The sequence below is a fragment of the Gallus gallus genome, chromosome 1 (assembly GCF_016699485.2).
Source record: "Gallus gallus isolate bGalGal1 chromosome 1, bGalGal1.mat.broiler.GRCg7b, whole genome shotgun sequence".
Classification (NCBI taxonomy): Eukaryota; Metazoa; Chordata; class Aves; order Galliformes; family Phasianidae; genus Gallus; species Gallus gallus.
In genome coordinates this window covers 194,948,072-194,976,031 of record NC_052532.1, presented here as the reverse complement: position 1 = coordinate 194,976,031, position 27,960 = coordinate 194,948,072, and the positions used below count along the sequence as shown (strand labels likewise).

At 54.8% G+C, this 27,960-nt stretch overlaps 2 protein-coding genes and 1 long non-coding RNA gene across 48 annotated transcripts in view; 1 reads left to right on the top strand and 2 right to left on the bottom strand.

The window, feature by feature from the left end:
• The window catches only part of FAM168A (family with sequence similarity 168 member A), a 149,347-nt gene extending 132,035 nt beyond the window's left edge, over positions 1 to 17,312 (bottom strand). For 28 of the 44 annotated variants that reach the window (XM_046912062.1, XM_040659622.2, XM_040659609.2 and 25 more), the window contains exon 1: positions 17,202 to 17,312. Coding sequence is in view for 1 of the 44 variants with exons in the window: in XM_040659601.1 (XP_040515535.1) it covers positions 5,191 to 5,318 (128 nt within the window). In the remaining 43 variants the exon portion in view is untranslated. Of the gene's footprint in view, positions 1 to 5,190; positions 5,334 to 6,641; positions 6,799 to 8,494; positions 8,643 to 16,352; positions 16,437 to 17,201 lie in introns of those variants that run through there. The other 16 variants (XM_046912075.1, XM_046912073.1, XM_046912076.1 and 13 more) reach the window with 4 other exon arrangements.
• On the bottom strand, positions 66 to 2,691 carry LOC112532796. The gene is made up of 2 exons (XR_005844603.2): positions 1,289 to 2,691; positions 66 to 292 (listed from the first exon to the last, which is right to left on the bottom strand). It is a non-coding gene; the product is annotated as an uncharacterized LOC112532796 (long non-coding RNA).
• Positions 17,313 to 18,543: 1,231 nt separating the features above from the next.
• On the top strand, positions 18,544 to 26,151 carry PLEKHB1 (pleckstrin homology domain containing B1). Of its 3 annotated transcripts, none has more exons than XM_015280975.4 (8): positions 18,544 to 18,612; positions 19,772 to 19,929; positions 20,116 to 20,177; positions 20,483 to 20,635; positions 22,594 to 22,696; positions 23,378 to 23,417; positions 24,002 to 24,107; positions 24,381 to 26,151. In XM_015280975.4, exons 3-8 carry the CDS (start codon positions 20,135 to 20,137, stop codon positions 24,515 to 24,517), a joined length of 582 nt encoding a protein of 193 aa, XP_015136461.1. In that variant the 5' UTR covers positions 18,544 to 18,612; positions 19,772 to 19,929; positions 20,116 to 20,134; the 3' UTR covers positions 24,518 to 26,151. The 3 variants fall into 3 exon arrangements, with proteins under 3 accessions (XP_015136461.1, NP_001012564.1, XP_046798154.1); NM_001012546.2 differs by having other exon boundaries at positions 20,113 to 20,177; XM_046942198.1 differs by lacking the exon at positions 18,544 to 18,612 and having other exon boundaries at positions 19,804 to 20,177.
• The last annotated feature ends 1,809 nt before the right edge of the window (positions 26,152 to 27,960 follow it).

Genomic DNA, 27,960 nt, shown 5'->3' with positions numbered 1-27,960 from the left:
CAGCGTTGAGAAAACAGGTCAAACCCATTCAGCTCGCTCGCGTTATCCAAACACTTGCAAGGATCTCATCTTCCCTATAATTTATTTAGGGCTGACTCCCTTGACAATACAGCTGAAGTATTCTTAGATCACTTCAAATATCACTCCAATCAGGTTCACACAGAGCCTTTGCCTCGTCGCTCACGTGCTTCGCAGTGTCCCCGTTGCATCACTTCCACTGCTGCGATTCAGACTCCATCCCTACAAGTTCCTCTGAATTGTTTTCCGAGGGCACAACAGCCAGAGGTAAACACTGAGGACGACATCATTTTGGAGAAGGAGAAAGTTTGTAAATAGCAATTGGACGGGTGGCTGCGTTCCAAAAACCCCTCCCTCCGCTGATCCTAAATGAAGGTCTCCAGCCACCACCCAGCACCACGTTTAGAACAACCCAGTCCTCCTCCTGCATCACACAGGTCTGAGACATCCCCCTTTATAACTAAATATGATACTTCTACCCTTAACTCTCAGTGCTACGATGCCATTCCCCAATAGCGACAACGTGCCCTGAGGTATTTTTAGTGCTTGCCTTCAGCTCACTGCTAATTTCAGCAGAGAGCCAAGGACTGCTCTGCCCAGAGTGCCATCCTGTACAGGAATGCTAAGTTCTTCACTATGAGAGTGGGGAGGTGCTGGAACAGCTGCCCAGAGAGGCTGTGGATGCCCCGTCCATCCGTGGAGGTGTTGAAGGCCAGGTTGGATGGGGCCCTGGGCAGCCTGGGCTGGTCTGAAATGTGGAGGTTGGTGGCCCTGTGTGTGGTGGGAGGGTTGGAGCTTCATGATCCTTGAGGTCCCTTCCAACCCGGGCCATTCTGTGATTCCATGAACTTGAATAAGAAGGTAATTTTAACGCACAGCTTGGCCCATTAGGTAAAAAATGAATGTTTCAATTAGCAAACTGCATCGCCTCCAAACACCATTTCTCCATAACACAGACACGGGTGAGCAGTGCCTGGTGCTGCTCTACACTTCAGTCCCTCTGCCCAGAAAGAAGAGCTGCGTTTGGAGATGCATGGACTTAAAGGGCCTGATGAGATCACAGCTTCACCAAAACCCATCTCATGCCCTCAAGTACCACCCAGGTACCCACAACCTCATCCTAATACCTGACAACAACACAACCCTGTGCCACTTCAAAGAGAAGTCATCAAAAACGGGCATTTTCATAGCCAAAAAGCACACGTTTTCCTTCCATTACCCATCACTGAAGGCAGCCCACCTCCCCAACACAACTACAGCCCATTCAAACCTGAGCTGCCTGATTTCCCTGCAGGACAGTGATGCGAGGTGTGCCTTCCTCAGGCTGATGAGAGGACACACTCAGTGCTGGCTGCTTTCTCTCTGTGATGTTACTGCAGCCCGGTGCTTTCTGGAAACCAACCAGTTTCCTTTGCTGTGTTTTCTTGGATCCTCAGATTATTTTTATGCTGCTTCTGCTCCTCTCCAGCTCAGCCAGGAGCTATTTCAAGATGTTCAAGTGGAAATCATACCCAACCTTCCTGCAGGAAAGTCACAAGCACCAAATGCAGACTTGTTCTCTATTTCCTTACTCATAAATCTAAAAGAAATGCATTTGTCAGTTTGTTGTTTGCTTTATATCACCATTATCTATCACTGTATCACCAACTCCAGCATTGCTGACGCACCACTGACCTTTTAAACCCTTCCCATCACTGCTGCTCACAACACAGCTCTCTCCTTCCTCCATCCCCACTCTGCAAGCACGGCTCCCACCTCTTCCCTCCAGCAGCAATGCTTTATGCCTACTTCATTTTCCTGCCAACGTAGCTGAAATCAAACAAAAAGGCACCAGGCCCAAGGCAGCAGGCAACCAGAACCTCCTTGTATGACTGCACCTGCCCTCAATGGGTACAACATGCCATCAACCAAGAGCAACAGAGGCATTATTTCAAGAGCACTGATGGAAGAACCGTTGGGTCCATTGCTTGGCTTTCTCTCAACGTTCACAGATAAGGGTGTTTTCTAAGAGCTGTTTACTGCATGCCCACGTGGGTGGTAGGTGGATGGTTGGGCTGGAAGATCTCGGAGGTCCTTCCCAACCTTGGTGACTCTGTGATTCTAATTTCCTTCCTTCTCTGAACTTGCAGCACAGACTCCATCTTACTGCTCCCTTTGCCTTCTGCTAGAAGTCAAAAAAGAAATTAAAACCTGTCTCTGCCACAGCAGTATGCACTGATACAGCTTCAGTTCTTCGCTGTTATGGCCTTCAGGATGGTCAGCCCGACATAAATTGGGATTGATGAATTGGGGTGAGACACAACCAGCAACCTCTGGCCCCGTGCACTGCAGAGTGCAGCCACTCTGAGGGGGACAGTAAGTGAAGGAAACGTAGAGGCAGCCATCTCCAAACCCTATTTTAAGGCTTCCAGTGATCTGACCTCCCTGGCTTACCTGATAACGTTCCACCATCACTTCCTGGCTCTAATTGCTTTTGTTTCCCCCTCGGGTACAGTGCCTATAAACACAGCAATGAACCAAACCAAGGAGAAACCATTGGGGTTGGTTACACCTAAGTGCTCTCAAATGCTATTTGCAGCAACAGTGGCTATTTTATTCCTCTATGAGATATCCATTCAACCACAAAAGGAGAAGCCAGGACCGGTGTCCCCGTGCATGGGTGTACTTTGGGAGGTTTGGTACAGCCTGAATCTCCAAAACAGTCTCAGTTTCTTCAGGTGCTGCCCAGGAACAGCTTTTGTTCTGCTTCTTGCTGTATTCAGGCCACCTGAGATGGATGGGCAATGCTGTTATTTACAACCTCTCAGCCTACTGCTCGCTCTCGCTGTCACCGTGCTGGCAGGAAGCACAGCTCCCACAACCCTGCCCCAATTCAAACACATTTCCGCTCTAAGTGCCAGGAAAAGGCTACGGACACTCCCCAGTAACCTTAAAATGGACACTCCTGTTGCATTATTTCAACACAAGAAGGCTTGCAGAAGCAACTCATCTCCCAGCACAGCATCCAGGTTTCATTTTAAGAACACATTTTAAGTCAGTTTAATTTCCAGGTCCATCTCTACTCCTTTTTTACTAAATAGGGAGGTACTTCTGCTCCTGGTGTCTGCCTTCCCATTGGGAAAAGGAGGGGGAGGATGTGGAGTTGTCCTGTTAAGAAGAACACAGAATCACAGCAGATACCCAACATTGTCCCTACTGTTAGAATCACTGAATCACTGAGTTGGAAGGGATGCTGAAAGGCCACCTGGCCCCACTCCCTGTGATGAACAAGGACAGCCACAGCTCCATTGGGTGCTCAGAGCCCACACTGATAGCACAGACTTTGCATTGGTTTTGTTGAACCTCGTGAGGTTCGCCCACTGCTCGGCCCATCCAGGCCCCTCTGCATGGCATCCCATCCCAAGGCAACACACCCAAGGATGCTCTTCCCATTCCCAAACCCAAACCTAACTCCATGGCATCACCTTCCCTCCCTTCTCCTTGGCCACTCAATCTAAACAATGCTTCATAGGAACGCTCCGTCCTGGGACTTGGCTAAGGGAGGGCCTTTGGAGCACACTACCTTTCAAACCAACAGGAAGGCAACAGCCACAGCTCAGAAAGGTCCTGAAGTGCAGTCCCAATCCCTCCTCTGCTGGAGAGCAGACACAGGTGGCACCAAAGGGCCCTCATATCACAGAATGATAGAATGGCCTGGGTTGAAAAGGACCGCAATGCTCATCCAGTTCCAACCCCCTGCTATGTGCAGGGTCGCCAACCAGCAGCCCAGGCTGCCCAGAGCCACATCCAGCCTGGCCTTGGATGCCTGCAGGGATGGGGCATCCACAGCCTCCTTGGGCAACCTGTTCAGTGCGTCACCACCCTCTGGGGGAAAAACTTCCTCCTCATATCCAACCTAAACCTCCCCTGTCTCAGTTTCAAACATTTCTCTTCCCATGGATGTAACACAGGGAGAAATAACACCAACGGACATGACTCCATCCAGCAGTGTGACCTTGGTGCCTGTGCAGACTCACACAGCCTGGCACATGTGGACGTTCATGCTGATTAACAGTGAAGCAATGACAAAAATGCGTGCTGCCATGTTGATCCTCAAGACTTTCCAGCACCTTTTCATGTTATGTCTCAAGTAATCAGCTTTGAAGACAACAATCTCTTAGAAGCCAACCAAGCAAGTCAGTCTGAGCCCATCTTGCCCTCCTCGGGGCCGGCCCACGTCCTGGTGCTGTGCCAGCATCCTGGGAGGACACGTGGACACCAAAGGCCAAAGAATACAGAATGGTTTTCCCCCATAATTATACCACTGTCTTTTGGTTAATAGAAACTCACGTACAAAGCAAGAAATATGGAAGAATATTAAACAGCTAGAATCACAGGAAGGTCAGATAAAGCCTAAAACCACTACAGACAGACTGCTTCCTCCAGTTGCCTCCAGTGATCTGTAAGCCCTGCAGCTTATCTTGATAGCCAGAAAGTCCCGATATCACAGAGAAATGTATTCCAGCATCTCTGCCACCTCCACCCCAGGAGGAAACTCTGCTGAAGTCTTTCAGATTGAAAAACAAGATTGCTGGTGAAGTAAGCCCTGCTAATCCTGGCTGCCAGCACAACCCGGGGAAAAGGGTCTCCGAGAAGATAAGATCCAAATCAAGAGCTTCACAGATCAAAGGCATCAGCCTGAATTGCAAACCGAGACGAGTGAGGCACCAGAACAGCCTCTGCAGTGCTGACATCAGGAGCTTCCTGCAGGAGCCATCTCCATACAAGTGGAACGCAGTTGGTGCTATTTAAACATCTGTACAAATCTGAAAGGACTCCATAGGGAACACAATGGAGGAACCCAACCAGATGACCACGAAAGGGCGGTGAAGATCTCCTTTCTTACATAGAATTGTGGAATCACTGAGGTTGGAATGGACCTCCAAAATCCCCAGGCCCAGTGCAGCCCCATCGTGCCCACTGACCACGTCCCTCAGTGCTACATCGCCATGGTTCCTGAATCCCTCCATGGACCAGGACTCCACACCTCCCTGTGCAACCCGTGCCAGTGCCTGACCACCCTCTTGGAGAGGAAATCCTTCCTAATATCCAAACTGACCCTTTCCTGACATAACTCCAGGCCATCACTTCTCGTCCTATCACTGTTACCTGAGAGAAGAGACCTACTCCCACCTGGCTGCAACCTCCCTTTGGGTTGCAGTAGATTGACAGCCAGATTTTGATTGCTGGAGGAAGAGTGAAGCCATCACCGTGGGTATCAGGGCATCGTCCAGTGTTTCATTTCTCTCCTCCTGTTTCATTTAGGCAGCAAACTGCCCTTCCTGCTGTATCCTGAACAGGAAAGATATGGTGGACAAGAGGTAAATCATGCATGTGGAAAGAACAGGACTCCTGTCCCCCATAGTCTAACGTTTGGCAGAACAAGGGGGAATGGTTTGAAGTCGAAGGAGGGCAGATTGAGGTTGGATGTGAGGGGGAAGTTGTTGACAGAGAGAGTGGGGAGGTGCTGGATGAGGCTACGATGAGTGGAGAGGCTGTGGATGCCCCGTCCATCCGTGGAGGTGTTGAAGGCCAGGTTGGATGGGGCCCTGGGCAGCCTGGGCTGGTCTGAAATGGGGAGGTTGGTGGCCCTGCGTGTGGTGGGGGGGTTGGAGCTTCATGATCCTTGAGGTCCCTTCCAACCCAAGCCATTCTGTGATTCTATGAATTTGTGATATTCTCTTGTTCTGTGATTCTATGATTTGGATTCTCCAGCTGTGAGATCTGCCCTTCTCCCCATGACGTAAAAGCACGAGGCTCAAGCAGGCTGTGACACCCAGCAAAGCTCCACCGAAGACAATCCTGTTACGTGGAATTTTGGATGAGAAGGTTAAAGCCAGCGAGGCCAGCCAGAAAGCAGCCCGAGCAGATGTCTGCAAAAAAAAGAGCTGGATGCAAGCAACGAGCATCAGGCTTTGTTTTGGTAGAGAAGAAAAGTATGTAAAGCACAGAGAGGAGAGGCACGCTGTAAGGCATCCTGACACAGCCACAAACATCCATGAAGAGCATCGGGAAAGCACGAGGAAGTCAAGGACAGCCAGAGAAACACCCGTGCTGTGTGTCACAAAGCTGTGGCCTTCCAGTACTTGAAAGGAGCATATAAACAGGAGAGGGAATGGCTGTTTGTGAGGGTGGATAGTGACCAGACAAGCGGGAATGGTTTTAAAGTGAGACAGGGGAGTTTTAGGTTGAGTATTAGGAGGAAGTTTTTCCCCCAGAGGGTGGTGACGCACTGAACAGGTTGCCCAAGGAGGCTGTGGATGCCCCATCCCTGCAGGCATTCAAGGCCAGGCTGGATGTGGCTCTGGGCAGCCTGGGCTGCTGGTTGGCGACCCTGCACATAGCAGGGGGTTGGAACTGGATGAGCAAAAGGATGAGGGTCTTTTTCCACCCAGGCCATTCCATCACTCTATGATTCTATGTGTACGTGCGTGCACGTGTGTGTGCGCTTGGGGCTGGCAGGAAAAAATGACCTTGGAAAACCGAGCAAAATCGTCTCCTGCTGTTTGATTTAGGCTGTGCTCAGAGCAACTGGACTCTGCAAACAGACCCTGTGAAACAGCAGGGCCACCTCCAAGAGATACCTGACTGTCATCGACCTCCTCTTTCGACAGAGGACAGCAAATACTGGTTAACCATGCTGGTCAAAAGAAGCCATTGGACACACGGGGACAGGCAGCTCTCTCCATCAGCCGGAACGGAGCAGGAGAAAAAAAATACTGCAAGGATCCTGGAAAAGAACTGAAAAGGAAAGTCTAAGTCAAGGTTTGGCAGTCTCTGCAGGGTACCATGCCAGGCTTTCTTCTTCCCCATTCTACAGCTGAAGCGTGCCAAGAGAAACCTAGCAGGATCTGGTAGGAGCTGCCTGCCGAGCAGGCAGGAGTCTGCAAGTGCTGGAGTCTTGTTCTCATGCATGACAGCAGCTCCTGCTGCTGCTGAGAATATTTGGGTTTGAGTGATGGAATTATTCTGCAGGGAACACGGAGATCATTAACTGCAGAGCCAGCATCTTCCCTACTAGAAAGACACCTTCCCAGAGGAAAGTGCTGATGCATCCAGGAAAGGAATAAGCTAAACAGGACAGAAGGACACAGAAGGATAAATGAGGTTCAAAGGCAGACAGGAGGGTCTGCAAAGAAAACGAGTTTTCTGTTGCTATATATAGATGCGAGGAGTCTGAATAACGAGCAGGAAGAAATGAAATTCCTATGAGTAAAAGGACAAAACAAACCTGGTGAGATGAGGGTGGGACTGAGCTTTAAAAGCAGGAGTCCTACAGCGTTCAGGTGAGAAAGAGAAGTGAGGGCTGCAATGTACAGCCCCAAGGTGGGAAGAAAGGCTCAGCTCTGCTGCAGGTATCAGTAACACAGAGATAATGAATGCTGGGGCTCCCAGCAGGAGCTCAGCGTGTTATGGTGGGAGAAAATGGGTAACAGGCTCTGGTACACGACTGCACAGGCACAAGTGGGGCTATGGAGGAGACAGGAGGGGTACAAAGCCTCATGCACAAGTAATGCCACGTGGTTCGTTTCCAGAAGCACCAAAATCAGCCTCATTACAGCCAATAAAGCCGTGGTGAGCACTGGAGTGGAAGTCCTCACAGTCCTCACATCTCAATCCATCCAGGCCTGGTAATTCAATCACGACTTCAGAATGTCCTGATTTCAATAATTGATTTTAACTGGGATGACGTTTGTGCTTTTCAGTTACCATCTTAATGGAATATCAACATAATGAAAACAGGCATTGCTTAGAAGATGTTGATTTTCTACAAATATAACTCAGCAGAGGAAAAATTAAGGAATTTGCATATAGATGATCCACTTATATTCAGAGGCAAACTTTCAAAGTGCTTTTGGGATCAAAGAGGAAACGGCTACAGAGAGGAGTTCTGAAAAGCTTCTACAGCAAATTAGAGATTGAGCCCCCCCTGCAATCAATGGGAAGATACTTGAAAAACTATTAAGGGATCCTGATGAAAGCAACCGCAGGGTAAGGCAAAAGATGTAACAGCATGGGAACGGTGAGATCAAATGGAGTCGAACCAAAAGAGCCCAATGGAAGTCAATAGGGATGGGCATGTGGCAGGGGATGCGGAGCAGTAAGCGAGGCTGCTGGGCCACACAGAGTAACCTAAAGGTACACTGCATAACTGCTTACTGTAGGTCAACAGGATCATGGATGTGCCAAAAAGGAAAGGGGCATTTCAGACTGCCTCAATAGAGATGGGTGGCAAAGAGCAAGAGGTTCATTTCATACGATGGCGACCAGGCCATGGAGCACTGACTGTGCGTGGAGGGAAGGAAGCATGGCACAGCACAGAGCAAAGCAACAGAAGCATGAAGAGGTTTAGAAACAATATGATCTATGAGAACAGATTAAAGGGCTTCATTCAGCCCAGAAGGGGGAAAGCTGAGGGAGACCACAACGCTCCTACCAGCGAGGATGGAGACAACGAGGATGGGTTACTCTGCACGTCCCCTGGAGCAAAGCATCTCAATCTGCCAAAGAAATATTGCCAAGTGAAGACACTGGAAAAGCTTTCAGCTGAACTGGCAGCCAAGCAACAACTGCCATCTACCCACGGAGGCTGAGGTGCCTTCTAAACTGATATGTTTTAGGGGAGAATTAGAGAAACACGTGTCTGGGATGCTCCGGAGACACACTGCCTTGACTCAAGGAGGAGAATGGGCTGCAGGGTCTCCTGAGCTCTCCATCAGCTCCACGTTGCAATGAATGGGGCCTCAGAGGCACTGGGAGACCTCAAAGAGTCCTCTGACTTCTGAGAGCCCGGGGGTTCCTCTTTCATCTCTTCTGCAATGTGGAAGAACACACAGAAGATGAGTATTTCTAACAGAACATCGGAATAGGGTGAAAAGATGACTTGGGTAATGATAACTGAGGCAGATGTCAGCTCTGTGAGGGAGAAGGGAAGCAGACCTGATCCTGACTTCAAAAGGACAGGAACAAAAATTAATGACAGTCAACAAAGTTATAGAAAACAGCTCTAGGCAAAAAAAAAGACCATTTCCTTCTGAGATCTGAGGTTCAGCACCAAGTTGATAAAGGCAACTTTAGTTGAGCATGACATTTTGATCCAAAAATCACCACTGTACTATGACAGCACAGCGTGCTGAATGGGTTTAGGGTTGGCCCATGAGCCCTGAATGCAGTCAGCCAAGGAAAATCACCAAGCACAACGTTAGCTGCAGTGGGGCTCTGCTGGCCTTGACAAAGAGCCCAGTGCTGTTCCAAAGGGCCATTGCTGACCTGGAAAATGACTTCAAGCATAAAGAAGCGATCCTGCATCCACAGACTGAGCTGGTGAGATCATCCTCATGGGAACACCGCAGGAGAAGCCACAGTTTAACTAGGAAAAGGGTGTAATGGACATTGAAGGACCACAAGGCCTGGAGAGCCCCACGTGCTGACGTGACCACAAGAGCTGCTTGGTTCTGTGGCCAGTTTCCTTCATCACCTCCGCACTGCTCCTGGGCAAGAGAGGGGGAGAACAAAGCGCTTCGTGCTGGATGCTTCACTGCATGGAACTCCAAGGCAGCCAGGAACTGCAGCAGCTTTATGTCTTGTCTTCAGAAGTTCTGGACTGGGAGGCTCTGATTCACAAGCTCCAACAGCACCTGAAAAGCTTCACAGCATCACAGAATGGCTTGGGTTGGAAGGGACCTCAAGGATCACGAAGCTCCAACCCCCCACCACACGCAGGGCCACCAACCTCCACATTTCAGACCAGCCCAGGCTGCCCAGGGCCCCATCCAACCTGGCCTGCAACACCTCCACGGATGGACGGCGCATCCACAGCCTCTCTGAGCAGCTGTTCCAGCACCTCCCCACTCTCTCTGTCAACAACTTCCCCCTCACATCCAACCTCAATCTGCCCTCCTTCAACTTCAAACCATTTCTCCTTGTCCTGCTCTTATCTACCATTCCAAACAGTTGAGGTTAAAGCAGTTCATGGCATTGCTCCTTGATGGTAACTCTACGTTAAACCAAACCGGGGTTGAGCTCAACACACAGGAATTAAGAACAAAAAGCTGAAACTCAGATGAGAAGAGATACGATGCCACATTCATCTCCAGAGCCCACAGCGTAACTCAGCTACCACAGAGGAAACCAACCCCAACCAACGCCTGCCCCACAACTCACGCTGGTGTGCTATGTGCAGGCAGTGAAACAATGATAGGTACTTTTTCATTTCATTACAGAACAAAATATCGTACTGAGCTCCAATGGAGAGCACTCCATGCCCAGAAGTCTCAGCTGCACTCCAATTTGGCTGCTGGGCTGCACTGTTGGTACGGTAAAAAAACATTTCTCCAATTTGCAGCACTGTATCTTAAGACTTCAGATTTTCTCTGCTGTGCATATTGGATAGAGGGAAGTTTTTCCCCCAGAGGGTGGTGACGCACTGAACAGGTTGCCCAAGGAGGCTGTGGATGCCCCATCCCTGCAGGCATTCAAGGCCAGGCTGGATGTGGCTCTGGGCAGCCTGGGCTGCTGGTTGGCGACCCTGCACATAGCAGGGGGTTGGAACTTGATGAGCACTGTGGGCCTTTGCAACCCAGGCCATTCTATCGTTCTATGATTCTTCCCTCCTCCAAATGTTCTCCAGCCCAGGTAGAAATCACATTCAGGCTGCCTATCCTGTGCGTCATGGAACCTGAAAAACGTGTGGAATACGCTGCAGTTCTTGCAAAAGCCATTTAACGTCTCATTAAGTTCTGACATGCCTACACAGGAACGTAAAGAAAATAACTTCCAGAATAAACTATTACGGAATAAACGTTCAAAAGGAGACCTATTTCAGAGTAATTGCACCTTAAATTCTAAGGGGCTTAATGCAGAATGCTTTTCAATGGGGATGAGCCCTCAGAGTCCTGCTGTCCATACAGACACTGATCATCTTGGTTGAAAAGGTTGCCCAAGGAGGCTGTGGATGCCCCATCCCTGCAGGCATTCAAGGCCAGGCTGGATGTGGCTCTGGGCAGCCTGGGCTGCTGGTTGGAGACCCTGCACATAGCAGGGGGTTGGAACTGGATGAGCATTGTGGGCCTTTTCAACCCAGGCCATTCTACCATTCCATGATTCTATGAGAACTTGCCAGCCATGGCAGTGAGCGGCCTTGTCCATCCATCCCAAGGGCAGGCCATGCTCCAATGTCTTCCAGTCTTCCCTCAGGCAGCAGTGAGCTTCTCCAGCAACACGCTGGGCCACGTACGGAGCTACAAGCATTTAACATCATCACCATCCAGAGGGCACTTCCAACTGTGCTTGTCCATAAACCCGCAACGAGTTGTCTCATGCATGAGAAAATACCCATACATACAGACACGAGTGTAATTAAGTCCAAAGTTTCACATTGCATTGGATGAGCTGGAGAACAGGAGCCAACTTACCTGCTGGAACACCCTCGGAAAGCTGCTGGGAAGAGCACGGACAGCTTTTGTCTTTAATGGACCTGTGGAATTCCATCTCCTACACATCCACATGTAAAGAACCAGAAGGAAATAGGGAAAGGCAGGCTCGTCCTCATGAGGTGGTTCCAACATAAAAATGATACAGCCCATATTTCGAGCACATTTGGAGAGTTGGGTGCCTGATGTCAAAGGAAGTCAAAGCCCAAACACTGTGCTTTAACTCCTGACACAAAAAACAGAAGAGTTTGATGCCCTGAAAGAAGCCAGAACTTTCTGATTACGTTCAACAGAAAACTGTAAGAAACAAAACCTGAGCAATCCAAGATGTGATGGTCTGGTTTGACTTCTGCTGCAGTCTGCATCCATTTGATCAAAGAATGAGATGTACCCAGTGGGCACGATGGCATCTCTTCTCTCCTTGCCAGTTTTGTACATTTTCTCTCATGAAATATTCCAGGCTTGCTGTCAGTAATGCTCCCAAATCTCGAACCCTTGCTAAGGCATGGAACCCAGAAATGTTCAGTCTACAAACACACTCCAACATCCTTTTTTACATTGAGAAAGCCATCGTACGAAAGCTACGACAAACCCTCTTTACCTTTACTTTCCATTTTCCCATCCGCCAGCTTTCCAGGTGACCATTTCCCTCAAGGAAAGAGGGAAAGGAGAGAGCAGAGCCAAACGCAAACCAGCACCTCCCCAGGGCACGGGGGCCTTTTTGGTGACTAACTTGACCAGTTGTGTCATCTCATTCCCCGTGCATTTCTTTGAAAGCAAAGCATTATGCCACAACTACCACCATCACCATCATCGCTTCCCCACAGGGTTCCGACAGGAAGGAGAAGAAACATAAGAAAGAACCCATCTGGAAATGACGCTCACGTTCCTGTTTGGAGCCCAGGACAAAGGATGAGGTGTGGTTCTCAGAACTGCTTCGTGCTCAGAGCACCCAACTTTGGGAGGATCTGCAAATGCTCCATAAGCCTTCAGAGCAGAACCTGCCCTGGTTGGGCTCTTAGGGCCATGTTGGGGATTCCCATGGCGAAGCAGAGCTAAACAACCCCTAAAAACCCACAACTTTTCTTTTGCTGTTGAACCAACGAGAGAACAAACAACAGACCCGGGTTGAGGTGAGCCACCCAACGAGCAAAAGCACCAACGCACTGCTGCACAGTGACACAGAACACATGGCCTAGAGAAGTAACTCCAAAGCCAGTGAGACCAACAGGTACTTACTTCCCATTGATGTCTCCACAAAGGCATTCACCTCCTGTGTGGTTCCTCCTCCCCACATACCCCCCCATTCTCCTGCTTTCTGCTGTTAAGGCCCCTGAAGGTCTGCAAGCACCAACTGGAACTCCTGGTGGGCAGACAGCACAAACCCACCATCCTCACTTCCACAGGAAATCAGGTTGACACGGGTCTGGATACACAAACATAACACTGCTGCTGACATTTCCCTCTGGTATTCAGTGGGATCAATTCAGTGCTATGCTATGGACGGAAAAATAAGAACAGAGTGAAAGACAAATTTCAAATAGCAAAACGCAGCCTAATTGATCAGAAAGATTATGGCACGTTAAGAAATGAGACCAACTCCTTGATAGGACAAGGGGGAATGGCTTTAAAGTGAGACAGGGGAGGCTTAGGTTGGATATGAGGAAGAAGTTTTTCACCCAGAGGGTGGTGATGCACTGGAACAGGTTGCCCAAGGAGGCTGTGGATGCCCCATCCCTGCAGGCATTCGAGGCCAGGCTGGATGTGGCTCTGGGCAGCCTGGGCTGCTGGTTGGCGACCCTGCACATAGCAGGGGGTTGGAACTGGATGAGCACTGTGGGCCTTTGCAATCCAGGCCATTCTGTCACTCTATGAACACATCAAACCTTGCCAGAGCCCGTCCATCACAGCCAGCTGTCAGATGCACCATCTCACCCTCCAACAATTAAAATCCACAAAAATTACCTTCTTTCTTGTGCACAGCTCAGCCCCAAACACAGAGCTGGAGTCCCTCCTCTCCCAGCACACGGGCTGACATAAGGATGCTTCCCAAACCTCTCTGTCACACCAACACCTGCAGGAGGACATCAGCACAGTGCTGTGCCTCTCCCCCCTCCCGGTCCACCCAGGGAGAGCCACGGCACTGCTGAGAGCCTCAGCTCTGCAAAGAGAGCTTAAGGGGGGTCACGGAGGAAACACAAAGTACACAGAGCTCTTGCACTGCGGAAAAGGAAATCAGAGCCTCTGCGGATACAATCAAGCTCAAAAAGCATGACTAGAAGACAAATGAGGACCATAATCCAGACTGAAGGAAAGAGGGAGCTCAGAAAGGAAGACATAAAACCTGTGTCTCCCTTTTGACAACCTCATCCGCTCCCGTCCCAATGGTTTGATACTGGAAATGAGCAGAGCTTTACGAGTGGAACAGCGAAGGTTTCTAAGCTCCGAGGGCACAAAGGTCTCAGTCTGTCCTCTGTCTCTGCTTGGAGCTTCAGTTCTACATAAAACCGATTCCCAACTCAGCACCTGGTGAGCTCCAGCCCTGAGCTCCACCTCCAAACTCAAACATCAATGCCAACCCAAAAGCACTGCCCCCAAAGCCTCACCAAGAGCAGACACCGCCCTGCACCAAACACAAACCTGCAGTGGGTGCTTTCTGCGCGCAGGCAACCAAGCTGAAATCGACAGGCTCTTCTAGACAGAGCAGATCAAGTCAGACACAATTCAATTGTAACTTCAGCACCTCAACTGAAGGCGTAACTCCAGGCCTGTAACAGAAAGAAGTGCTTCTCCCAGGAGCTTCCACCTGCCTGAGAAACGTTCTGGAAGCACCAAGGGCAGCATTGCCTTCTTTCCCCCTTTCCTGCTTTCTGTTGCAGCTCAACTGCAAAGGTAAGTGGTAAAAACCCCTCTGCAGCTCACCCACTGCAATGCAGGCTTCTTGTTGCCTTGCAAAGATATTTTACTATCACCTAAGACCCAAAAGGGCCTCGACGACACATTCTTCCATATGCTATAGGTATTATAACTATTATAGCACTTACGATGCAGTAACAGAGTCCAGGCTTCTCTTTAAGCTGTACTTCCAATTGCTGGACAGGTTCAGAAAACCTGAGAACCACCAAATCCTGGAATGGCTCATGCTGGGAGGGCCCATAAACATCATCTCATTCCAACCCCCAAAAGTCTTCCAAGGATAAACCAGGCTGTCTGAAACACCTCCCTGGGCTCATCCATGCATCAGGCCATGCTACGCACATCATTTGGTGGGGAGAATCATCCTGAAAAACGCTAACATTTGGTTAAAAAAAGGTGAGAGGGAGGTATTTTAACTCTTTGGAAGGGGAGGTAAGAGCAGGACAAGGGGAAATGGTGTGAAGCTGAAGGAGGGCAGATTGAGGTTGGATGTGAGGGGGAAGTTGTTGACAGAGAGAGTGGGGAGGTGCTGGAACAGCTGCCCAGAGAGGCTGTGGATGCCCCGTCCATCCGTGGAGGTGTTGAAGGCCAGGTTGGATGGGGCCCTGGGCAGCCTGGGCTGGTCTGAAACGTGGAGGTTGGTGGTCCTGTGTGTGGTGGGGGGGTTGGAGCTTCATGATCCTTGAGGTCCCTTCCAACCCAAGCCGTTCCGTGACTCTATGAGATGCACAACGAGGCCATCCGGGATTTCTGCTTTCCAGAGCAAAAGTTGGAGCCGTGGGATCTAACGTACATTCTGCCTGAAAACACACTGCCAACTGCAGTCGGTCACCTCACAAGGACAAGCACTCCACACACACTCCTGTGCTGGGCTTTCTGTTTGGGCGTCTGCTCATTTCTTCACGCTCTCAACCACAGAGGCCCAAGCAACCCAAGGAATCCTTAAAGCTCAAAACTCAGAAAGAACTCCAAACAAAAATCAATAAATACACATTTGCTCTCCTGGTGCTGATTTCCTCTTTCTTTACGTCACTCAGCATCGCCGCTCCATCCGAGTCCCAATCAGTGAGCACTTCACAGCCAACATCTCCTGAAATAATGCGGTTGATGCAATCAAGCCCAGCTGAACGTCTCCCTAAAGGTGTTTCCATCATTCACATCCCCATCCTCCCCCGCAAAAAAAGCCCCAGCTTCCTCCATCTCTATTTAGCACCGAAAATAAACACACCGCTGCATCCTAAAATCACAGTTTGATCATCAACGTCAACAGAACCACTTGGGGTTTCTTGCTGGTTCGTCCTCCATGCCTTTGTCCAGGAGAGGAGGAAAAAGGAGCCCCCGACTGCTCCATCCACAGCACCCAGCAGCAAACGAATGCACTCTGAAGGTAATTCGGGCTGTGGGAATGCACGACCTGAGAGCTCCTCATGGGGGTAGTGGGGGGGGGGGAAGGAGAAAGAGAGGAAACTGTATATAAAACAGAACAGAACCCAGCCCAGCACAAAACCTTTTCTGATTATTATGCCATTGCTGTGTGCTGCTGAGCACCTCCGTGGCACAACCAGCCCACAACACACAGACGGCGCCGAGCTGCCCTGCAAACCGCAGTGCCAATCACGAAGCACTGAAGCAACGACTCGGAGATCATAATAGAACTTCACCGGGAGAAAAAACACAGCCCCCAGTCTCACATCTCACAGCCTCCAAGGCTCCACGGTGCCATCCCTGAGCCCACCGGTGCCGTTCCCAGCAAAGTTCCACGAGGGCTCCGCGGCGTTCCCCCGCTCTCCAACACAAACCCCTTTCCTTCCAGGGCTCCCTCAGCCCGCAGGCACCCACAGAGCTGCACAGGCGGAGGGCAATAACCGACATGCAGAAGCACAGACCTGAGAACACGATTTCCTTTCCGGCACGAGAAGAAAAGGTGAAACTTGGCTCGGAGCTCACCTTAGGAGTTCCCTGCAGGGCTCAGAACCCACCGAGGTGCTCCCACAGCCGCTTCCCAGCTCCTCCTCGCCCCTCTCTGTGCCCCCCCCCCCCCCCCCCAGGCTCGTGCCAACCCATCACACCACACAACATGGCCTCCTGCCAAAATTTTGGGGGGGGGGGGGGGGGGGGGGGGTGTGGGGGGGGGGAGATGAACGCGTTTCTCCTTCGGGGCTTTGAAAACAAACCCCCTCCACCACAAAGGCTTACGGAGGTTGACAAGGGCCGGACCCCCCCGGGGTCCCCTTCAGCATCCCACGGGTTGTGCCCTCGGTCCCCTCACAGCCCCAGGCAGTGCCACCCCGACCCCCCCACCCCCCCCCCAACCCCAACCACTGCAGCCCTGCCCTGCTGGCCCCACACCGTGTCCCCAATTTAGCCCCATTCTCTCCCATTCTGTCCCAGCCTGACACCCCTCCCAGCCCACCCCCGATTCCTCTCAGAGCCCCCCCACGCCATCCCACCCCGACCCCCCCACCTCACCTGAGCCCCCACCCCCATCACCTCCCCGCCTTTCCCCCATCACCTCACCCCATCTGAGCCCCCCAACCCCCCCCATCACCTCCCCATCACCTCATCCTTCCACCCCCCACCCCAACACCTGTCCCCACCCCCCCCCCACCCCCTCACCCTTTCTCCCCTCCTCACCTTATCGCAGCCCTCAGCCCCTTCTCCCCCCCCCGCCTCCCCATCACCTCACCCCCAATCCCCCCCCTCACCTCACGCTTTCAGCCCCCCCTCCCCCGCCCTCTCCTCACGTTCTGCCCCCCCCCCCCCCCTCAGCCCCGCGGCGGGACGCCCCCCCCCCACCTGCGGCTCCTCAGGCGACGGCGTCGTTCCCTCAGCCGGAGCGGTTCCCCCCCACCGGAGCTGCTCTCCCTCCGCCGGAGCTCTGCCTCAGCCCGCAGCCGCCAGCGAGTGGGGGAGGGGGCGGCGGCGGCAGGCGGGGAGCGGGAGAGGCGGAGGGGGGGAGGGGGGGGGGGCACCGCAGCGGGACCGTTACAGCCGCCGCGCGGACTACCGCTCCCGACACGCCCAGCGCGCCGCCCCCATCGCACCGCGGAGGCCGCGCGCCGCGAGGCACTCTGGGTAATGTAGTCCTGGCGCGCGGCAGACAGGGCCCGGGCCGCCGCGGGGGGTGCTGGGATGTGTAGGAGCGCGCTGCATGCCGGGAGCTGTAGTGGGCCTGCGGCGCCGCGGGGCGTGCCGGGAGTTGTAGTGCCGCGGGGAATGCCGGGAGTTGTAGTCCGCGCGGGGTGCGGGGAGCGCCGCGGGTGCCCCGGGCCGGGCGGTCCGTGTGAGGCCGCGGCTCTGAGCCCGACCGCCCGCAGCCGCGGGTTCGGGGCTGAGCGCTCCGTGCGGAGCCCCGGGGACGTTGTAAGGGGGAGGGCGTGGGCGACTGAGGAACGGGAAGGCCGGGTTCGGGACCCCCCCGTGCGGCGGATGGAGGGCATCGCCCCGCGCTGCCGCACCGACAGCTGCGGGGGGGGCGGGGAGGGGAGGAGGGCCCGGAGGAGCCGCGCTGGGCGCTGCCGGCGCTCACAGCCCGGATTTGGGGACCTCCCCCCCCCCCACCACCACATCCCGCCTTATGAACCCCCCAAACCTGGCGTTAGAGTGGGGCTGTCCCTGCACGAGGTGCCCCCCCTCCCATGGGGGCGGTGTACCGCCGTACCACGGGGAGGAGTGGAGCAGCGGGACCCCCCCCAGCCCCCCCGTGGCCTCAGGGCTCCATGCTGGGCTGTGCCCCCCCCCATCACCCCGAGCTTTGGCTTGGAATTTCCCCATCCACCCAACCGGGCGGCCGCTCCACCCACGGGACGCTGCGCGCACCGCAGGGGGGGATTTGGGGCTCCGGGATGGGGGGGAACCCTCCGCGCATCCCCGCTTTTTGCGGCTCTCGCCTTCAGGCAGTGCCTCCCAGCCCAACACTGACCCCACTTCTGTGGGATGGAGGTGACGCTGTGACCCCCCCCGGGACCACCCGCCCCATCCGTCCCGCCCGCAGCATCCCCAGGAGCCCACGAAAGTGCTTTGGGACCTCAAATTGCCCCAAATGGCCGTTTTCCCTCCCCCCGGTGCTGATGGCCCCACAGCTCCTTTAGGACCGTTTCTCAGTACGGGACTACAGCTCCCAACACGCCGTGCGTGCGGGGGGGACGGGCGGAGGGAACGCGAGCGGGAGCGGAGCGCAGCCGGGTCTGCTGCGCTGCTGTGCACGGTGAGGGGTCCGGGGGGGTCCGGGGGGCGATGGGGTGAGGAACGGGGATGGGGTGCGAGGGGGTGGGGTGCAGGAGGAGGGGGTGCGGGGGGATGGAGGTACAAAGGGATGGGTGTGCGAGGGGAGGGGGGTAGGCGGGATTGGGGTAAGCAGGAGTTATGGAGGGATGGGAGGTGGGGGTACAGGGGGATGGGGGGTACAATGGATGGAGGTAGCAGGGATTGGGGTACCAGGGGGGTGGGAGTAGCAGGGGATGGGGTAGGAGGGGGTATGGGGGGTAGAAGGGATGGGGTGTAAAGGATGGGGGTACAGGGGGTGGTAGGGATTTGGATACAGGGGGATGGGGGTATCAGAGGATGGGGTATAGGGGGGCACAAAGGGATGGGGGTAGCAGGGAGGGGGTAAAGGGGGATGGGAGGTATAAAGGGATGGAGGTACGGGGGGATGGGGGTATGAGGGATGGGGGTAATGGGATGGAGTTACTGAAGGATGGGGGAATGGAGGTACAAAGGGATGGGGTACATGGGGATGGGGTAAAGGGAAAAGGGGGTGCAAGAGGGATTTGGGTACAGGGGCACGGGGGATACCAGAGATGGAGATATGGTGTTTAGGGTACCAGGGGATGGGGAACCAGGAATGGAGTAAAAGGGGTGGGGTACAGAGGGATGGGGTACAAGGGATGGAGGTACAGAAGGTGGGGAAACGGGGGAGCGGGGTACGGGGATTACCAGGCGTGGGAGCAGCAGGAGATGGGGCGCAGGGCAGCGCTGGAGATGTGGGTGCTGAATTGGGGGGGTGCATACATGGGGGGGTGGGCACTGTGGGGATGGAGAAAGCGGTGCCCCACAAAGTGGATATGGAGGCAGGAAAGGTACCGAGGGGGGACAGGAGAGCACCAGATGTGGGTAGCAGGGATGTGAGTACAGAGATGTGAGCACCAGGTGCTGTGATTGCGGGGGGATGGGGGTGACAGAGGGGGGCGGGTGGAGGGCGACGGGGGGCGCAGACCCCGGGGGGGCACCGTGGCGTTCGGGCAGCGCTGCGGTGTTGGGGTGCACAGCGATGGGGCCGTTCCTGCCTGGCACTGCGCTGCTGTCACTGCTCGGGGACCCGGGGAGCGATGACTTCATGGCCTCATTAAGGATTAATTTCCATCTAGGCAGGAAAACAAAACAAGTGCGGCCGCCGCTCGGCGTGGAAAGTTACCGGGGGCCGTGGGGAGGGAGCGCCTGCTTTCATCCGCCTCCCGGATTTCTCCATTTACCTCCACGGGACGATAATCCCTAAATCCCAACGAGATTAAAGGCACCAAGAAAGGTGGCACAGCCCCTCCCCACCTCAGTGTTTCCCTGGTTATGAAACCCTACGTCTGCTCGGCCCCGATTCACCCGGGCATTTCCCATATCCCTCCCGCAGCCCCACGGGGAGGGAGCGGGGGCAGCAGGAGCTGCTCTTCTAACCCCGTTCTTTCTGTCCTTCTGTTTCTTTCCCTCCCTGCAGCAGAAGGTCCGGAAGGCCTCCCATGGCCATGGCACTGGTGAAGAGCGGATGGCTCTGGAGGCAGAGTGAGTGCCAATCCCGATCCCGATCTCAACGGGGTTCTGTTCCTGAGCTCCGCACCGGGCGCCCACACCCAGGACGCAGTTTGGGGTCACGGAGCTCAGCCACGGATGCTCTATGAGGACCCTCCTGCTCCCCCCCTTATAAGGACTGGGAGATGCCCCAACGGCTTTTTCAGGGATGGATCCAAGGGTTTCATTCACGCCACGCTGCTGTGGTTCATCCCCGAGCCAGGCACCCCACGGGTTGCGCTGGGGACAGCGGGACCCCGCAGCGGGTTTAGGGTCACTCACACCCCGCCATCCCCCAGGTTCCATCCTGCGCCGCTGGAAGAGGAATTGGTTCGTGCTCTACCTGGATGGCAGCTTGGTGTACTACCACGATGAGACGCAGCGCGACATGGACGGGCGCATCCACATCAAGTACAGCTGCCGCGACGTGCGGACCGGCCGCGAGTGCCGCGGTGAGCAAAGCCCTGCAGCCCCCATCCCTGTGTCCCCAATCCCTGCGTCCCCACTTGTTGTGTCCCCACCTTCCCAAGCTCGGCATCCTCAAGCTCCGTGTCCCCATTCCCTGCACCACCAATGTCCCCCGTTGTTGTGTCCCCACTCCTTGTGTACCCAGGCTCTGCGGCCCCAAGATGGGTCTCCAAGTTGCGTCCCCAAACTCCACATCCCCAAGCCCTGTGACCCTAAGCCCCCCTATTCCCAAGCTCTGCATCCCCAAGCTCTCAGTCCCCACACTGTCCCCCCAATCCTTGTTGTGCCCAAGCTGTTTCACCACGTTCTGCGTCTCCAATACTTACATACCCCAGCCCTGCGTTCCCAACTCCCATGTCCCCGAGCTCTGTGTCCCTAGCTTCCATGTCTCCAGTCCTTATGTACCCAAGTTTGGCACCCCCAAGCCCTACATCCCCAAACCCTGTGTCCCCAAGCTCCATGTCCCCACGCCATATCCCCCAGCTCTGTCTCTCTGCACTGTGTCTCCGAGCTCGAAATCCCCATGTTCATTGTCACCAGGACCATGTCCACATGCTCTGTGTCCCCAAGCCATGGGGCTGTGTGTGACCGTGTCCATATCAATCCATGCTCTTTGCCCACCCAACCCCAAAGGCTGTGCCACCCTCCGCATCCCCATGAGATGTGCATCCCCTCCCCTCTTCTTTCCCCACCTCCACTCCGCGCTCATTCCCAGCGCTCCCACGGCTCTCTGACTCAGCGCTCCGTCTCGCACAAACACAGCAGAGCTCAGCTCAGCCCACGGCGCAGCACAAACTGCTTTTGTTCACACGGCGATGCCGGAGCCTCCATGGAGCTCCTGGCAAAGATGGAGTGTGATGGCCGACACCGCGTTATGTGTTGGGCGTTGGGTCCCTCTCAATGGCCGACACCACGTTACGTGTTGGGCGTTGGGTCCCTCTCGTGTGTCCCTGAGATTTGGCACATCCAAAGCAAAATCAGCCCAACCCCGGGTGGAAAACTTGGGGTCATTTTCTGCTGCGGAGGTGGAGGTTCCTGCTGGCGTTGGCGCCTGACCTTTGAGCGCAGAGACAAAGAGAAAACCAAAGCCAACTCCGAGCGCGGCTTCTGGGGTGGAAATCCCAACCCATGGGTGGCTTTGGGGATCCCTTTGGGTGGTTTTGGGGGGCCCACTGGGTTGGCTTTGGGGTTCCCATTGGTTGGCACTGAGGGTCCCCTCAGGTGGCTTTGGGGGTCCCAATGGACAGCTTTGGGGATTCCCCTGGGTGGCTTTGGGGCCCCACTGGGTTGCCCTTGGGGGATTCCATTGGTTGGCACTGTGCATCCCCTCAGGTGGCTTTGGGGATCCTCTTGGGTGGTTTTGGGGGGTCCCACTGGGTTGGCCTTGGGGATCCCAATGGGGTTGCTTGATCCCATTGGTTGGCATTGTGCATCCTCTCAGGTGGCTTTGGGGATCCCCTTGTGTGGTTTTCGGTGGCCCCACTTGTTTGGCTTTGAGGATCCCATTGGTTGGCACCGTGCATCCCCTCAGGTGGCTTTGGGGGTCCCAAAGGACAGCTTTGGGGATTCCCCTGGGTGGTTCTGGGGGGTCCCACTGGGTTGGCTTTGGGGATCCCATTGGTTGGCACTGTGCCTCCCCTCAGGTAGCTTTGTGTGTCCCAACAGACAGTTTTGGGGATCCCCTTGAGTGGCCTTGGGGATCCCAATGGGGTTGGTTGATCCCACTGGTTGGCACTGTGCATCCCCTCAGGTGGCTTTGGGGATCCCCTTGGGTGGTTCTGGGGATCCTACTGAGTCTCTTTGAGGGTCCCACTGGGGGTTGGCTTTGGGAATCCCATTGGCACTGTGCATCCTCTCAGGTGCCTTTGGGGGTCCCAGCTGAAGGCTTTGGGGGTCCCTTTGGGTCCCCCCACTGACCTTGGCTCTGGCTGTCCCCTTGCAGACGTGCAGCCACCCGAGGGGAAGAGCCGTGAGTGCCTGCTGACCATTGTGCTGCGGGACGGCTCCAAGACGACGCTGTGCGCTGAGAGCGAGGACGACGCCATGTAAGTGCCCCAATCCCCCCAGCAGCTCCAGCCCCCATTATCTGGCCCCAAAAGCACCTCATTGGGGAGAAAATCATGTCCTTCTGCCCCCCAGCTCCTGCTCATCGTGAGCCCTGAAGTCATCTGCAGGGCAGGGGTGCAGATTTGCTTTTCTCACTGAATACCTCTGAGCCAAGCAGAGCTATTTTTAAGCACCCTGGATGAGAAATCACCTCTTAGCCAACCACAAGGAACTGTGGCAGCGTTTCCATCCGCGTTCGTTGATAAATAATGCAAACGTGGAGCGCTAATTGGATTAAGGCCATGCCCAGGATGATGCAATGCTGCTTTTAGCACCACTCCTCTTTAATAGCAAGGAACCTTAAGCTGCTCTTAGACGACAGGGAGATGCTGGAACTGGATGGTCTCTGAGGTCCCTTCCAACCCAAGCTGTTCTATGATTCTATGTTGAGACACTTGGGATGGGTGGGGGAACTCACCCATTATCCACCAGTTCAGGGTCACGTTCCCACATTTACCCCGAGCCATTCCTGCCATGCACCCCAGCCCTATGCCATCAGGTCCCCGTCCCATCCCCATCCCTGTGCTAATTGGGAATTAAGGATTAATGCTGGCGCAGCTGGAGGGAGGGGGCTGCTGCCCAGCCGGGCCCCCAACCCACTCCCTCCGCTTCCTTTGCAGTGCATGGAAGATGGCGGTGCTGGAGGCGAAATCCACCCCGGTGAGGCTTCCCCACCCTTGTCCCCTGAAATAGGGGCATCAGGGGCACCAATGGGAAGAGCTGAGGATGGCAATGGGGACGTAACTAAGGAGATAGGGGCAGAGTTAAGGTTATACGGGCAGAGTTATGATGTTGGGGAAAGAGTTCAGTGTAGCAGGGTGAGTGATGCACTCACAGTTAAGGGGACGGGGGCAGAGTTGAGGGCAAGGGGGACACAGTTAAGGTGAGGGGATGAAGTTAAGGTGATAATGGCAGAATGAAGGTGATGGAGACAGAGCTGAGGGCAATGGGAGCAGGGTTGAAGTGATGGGGACAGAGCTAAGGGAGCAGGGACAGATTTCAGAGCAGTGGGGGCAGTTAAGGGGAGCAGGGGCAGAGTTAAAGTGATGAGAACGCAGTTAAGGGGACGGGGAAGGACTTGAGAGGAGCAGAGTTACAAGGAATGGGGACAGTCAAAGGGAACGGGCAGAGTGAATGGCATGGGGGCATAATTAAGGGCAGCAGGGACAGAATTAAGGTAATGGGGGTGGAGTTAAGGGGAGAAAAGGCAGAGACCGGCCTGACACTGCTCCCACCACTCCCAGGTGCACGTCTATGACCCCTACGATGATGACTACTACCAGACGGTGCCCATCGACTCCCACCAGACCGCCTACATCAGCTCTGGCCACTACGGCCACCAGTACGGAGGTGGGTCATTCTCCCCTTCCCTCTGTGCCATTTGGTGCCCAGTGGGGGACACTCAGTATGTCACAGCTCCAACCCTGGTCATACTTGGAGGCATTTGTAGGACGGAGTGGGCGGAGACCCTGCAAACTCAGTGCACGGTGGCACTTGGGGTAGTCCAGAGGGATAGGGGATGGGGCGGGGGGGCTTGGAAGGGAGATCTTCAGTGTTTCTGGGGGGGATATGACCCCTATGGGGGACCCCCAGGCCACCCACCGCCCCCTTTTTGCCTTGCAGCCCCCGGGGTGACCCACGTCATCGTGCGCGAGGATCCCTACCGCGTCTCCGGGGACCAGATGGCCTTGGGGCTGCTGGCGGGGGCCGCCACTGGTGCAGCCCTGGGCTCCTTCATGTGGATGCCATGCTGGTTTTAGTGGACCCTTTGGCTCCCCAGCCCGAGGTAACATGCCCCCGGCTTGGCACCCCCCAAAAATCATCCTTCTGGGACAAAGGGAAGCAACCCCATCCCACCCACCCACAGCTTTTGCATCAGATAACCCACACAAACCCAAAAACCTAAGCCAAGACCCTTCGCTGCCCCAGGGAAGCTGCTGGGGATGGGAGGATGTGGCCCCGCAGCCCGGCACCATCCACCACCCCGAAGCTCCAGCTGCAGAAATACCTGGAGGTTTTTTTGGGATGAGTTTGGAGGGCTGCTGCTCCCAGCAGCCTTTTTGGGGAGGCAGCCAGGTTCTCCTTACAAAACTGCTTTTTTGAAGGGTCTTTTAGGGGGAGGCTCCAGCACCACACCTCAAAACTGCAGCCCTGAGGAAGGGAGAAAGCAATCCGCAAATGCCCATGGGTTCCAGGGTAGGAAATGGGCACGGGGCTGGTGTGAGGAGCAAGGGAATGGAGGAGGATCTGAGTGCAAGGTGGGGATGAGAACCCTTATCCCATACCCAGAGACCCCCATGCACACGAGCAGCTCCATGCCTTTGTCTGAGCAGCTCCATGCCTTTTCAGGCTCGCTCCAGTCCGTGGGGCTGAGCAAGCTCAGGAACTGGGGACAAACCCTTGGGAACTGGGGTCAACAACCCAGGAATTGGGATGGGAATCCAAGAACTGGGATGGAAACACCAGGAATTGGAGTGGGAATGCAGGAATTGAACTGAGAGCACAGAAATTGAGATGGGAACCCCACACAGGAAGTGAGGTGGGAACCCATAAATTGGGAACTCCAGGAAATGGGATGGGAACACCAGAAGTGAGACAGCAATGCCAGGAAGTGAAGTGGGAATCCAGGAACCAGGATGGGAATGCAAGAATTGAATTGAGTACACAGAAATTAAGATGGACCCCCAGGAAGTGAGATGGAAACGTGGGAATTGGGATGGGAATCCAGGAATTGGGATGGGAATCCAGGAATTGGGATGGGAATCCAGGAACTGGGATGGGAACACAGAAATTGAGATGGGAACCTAGGAATTGGGATTGGAAACTGGGAATTCAAATAGGAACCCTGGAATTGCAATGGGAACCCAAGAATTGGGACGAGAAGAGCCTTGGTCACAATGGGGCTTCCCCAGTCAGCACCAAGCAGCAGCAGCTCCAGGAGGGACACACAGCACTGAGGCTTTGGGGAATGGGAAGAGCTCCTTGGGCACCGAGCCCCTTCCTGGCCACCGCTGGGCTTTGATTTGGGGTCGACACATGGGGACGGTCACTTAGGGTGGCCCCAACCCAGGGCAATGCACCACGGGGCCACATTCACACACTGGGCAGCACCAGGAACATCACTGCAAGGACTCTGATATAAAATAAGCAGCTCAAGAATTCAAAAAATAAAAAGACTGAAAACCACAAGTAGGAAACCAACAGCAGCACCAGCAACCGGCCCATCCTTTGGGCAAAGCTTCGTCTCCTCGGGGCTTGGGATGTCCCCACGTGTCACCCTCATCCTTCCCCCGGCCTTCCTCACATTGCCACTGCTGCAAACCCAATCCTGCAACCACTGTTTTTTTTGGAGAAGATTAAAATAAAAAGGCTAATAAAGGTGGCCCCAATGAGACCGAGGCTGTGGGGTGAGGAGGGCTGTGAGCAGCACCGGGGGGTGACAGAGGGTTTGGGGTCTGCGTGGTGCTGGGGGAGGGGGGGGGGGGGAGCTGGGAAAGAGCCCCTGCAGACCTTCTGCACAGCATCCCCACTTCAGAAGCCCATATGGGCCCCACAGCGCCGTGCTCCGTGGGGCTGCTTCCCTCACCAAACAAGGAGCATTAGATGGGGAAGTGTCCAAATCCTGTGCCCACAAGGTCCCCAGCTCCCAGGGCGCACAGCTGGGAGCCAATTAGCCACTGCTGCCAATTAGCGCCGATGGATGTCTCCAACTCAGCAGCAGCATCTGGGATGCAGGCTCTGGAGGTGAGCCTGGATTTGGGGTACCACAGCATCCCACTGCAATGCCACCTGGCATGGGGTGGAAGGGACCTGCAGGATCATCGAGTTCCAATCCTAATTAAACACACTGCAATTAAACCTGGACAGAAGCAGCAGAATGGAGGTGTGCCCTGCTCCTGCTGAGCCACCCCCCACAGTGGGGGTGAATGCAGTGTAGTGTGCAGTGAGAGGTGGGCACATCCCTGCCACAGCCAGCACCCGGCCTCACTGCATCTCCTGACCGCCCAGCAGTGAGCAGATGGTGAGCAGGGGAACGGGTGATTGCAGCACTTTAATTAGTGGTACCATTAATCAAACCTTAACACAATCAGGGCAGCCGTCCTCCTTCCAGATGTGCTCTCCGGGTGGCCAACGTGGAATTGCTTTAATTTATATCCCGGGTGAGCCTGGGAGGTTGGGCTCGGAAAGAGCAGTGGGCGGCTGGGAAGCAAGCTCTGAGCATCCCTGCAGGGGGAGGGAGGGTATCCCTATAGAGAAAACCCAACCCCAGCACTGCAGCCGTAAGGGGGAGCAGCAAAATCCCCCCCCTGCAGCAGCCCAGATGTCTGCCTCACCCTGCAGCTGCTCAGTCCCAAATACAGTACAGAGGGATCCCAAGTAGTTTCCTATGTAGGGCCACGCATGGCTGCAGTGGGGTTTGCAATGAGGCCGCCAGGGAGTGCAGCACCCTGCCACCCTGACTGCTGATGGGATGGATGCTCTACAGCTCTGTAACAGCACAGACCAGTGCCAGCACGACCTCGTTGCCACAACACCAGTCCCAGGGCACCCCCACCAGACCACACTCAAGTCTTTTGATAAAGACTTTACAAGGAGTGCACTTGGGGTTGGGCTGCTGGCGTTCCTACAGAATAGACAGCAACCCATGGCTGCCTCCCTCCCCTCCAGGAACCAAAACCCCGGGGCAGTTTGGGTGGGAAGGGCCCTGAGAGCCCCCCAACCCCACCCCTCCGTGGGCAGGGACCCACAGCCCCATCTGCAGCCTCAGGACCCACAGCTCTGGGCAGCATCACGGTGCCCATGCTCACGGCGAAGGGTTTCCTCCTGATGTCCAACTGAGGCCAAAAGAGGGGAGATTTCCAACCACACGGGACCACCGGACAAGCAGGGGGCACTTCTGCCACCCGTACTCACCCGCCCATTCCTGCTGCTGTCTCTGGTAGGATGGGGCTGGAGTGGGGTCCACCAGCAGGGGGGGTTCGGTCCAACCGCAGGTCCAAGGAGCGCACACCCCTAAGGTGGGACACAACGCGGGAAGCTGCTGGGTGCAAAAGAGCAAGAAAGGAGCAGAAAAGGCAAAGCTGCACTGGGCAGAGGGCGACAGCAGCAGCACAGCACTGAGCACTGCTGTGCCCTCCCCCGAAACCCCCAACCCTCACACGCTGCTCCCTCCAACACCTCCTAACGGGAGGAAACCGCTCAC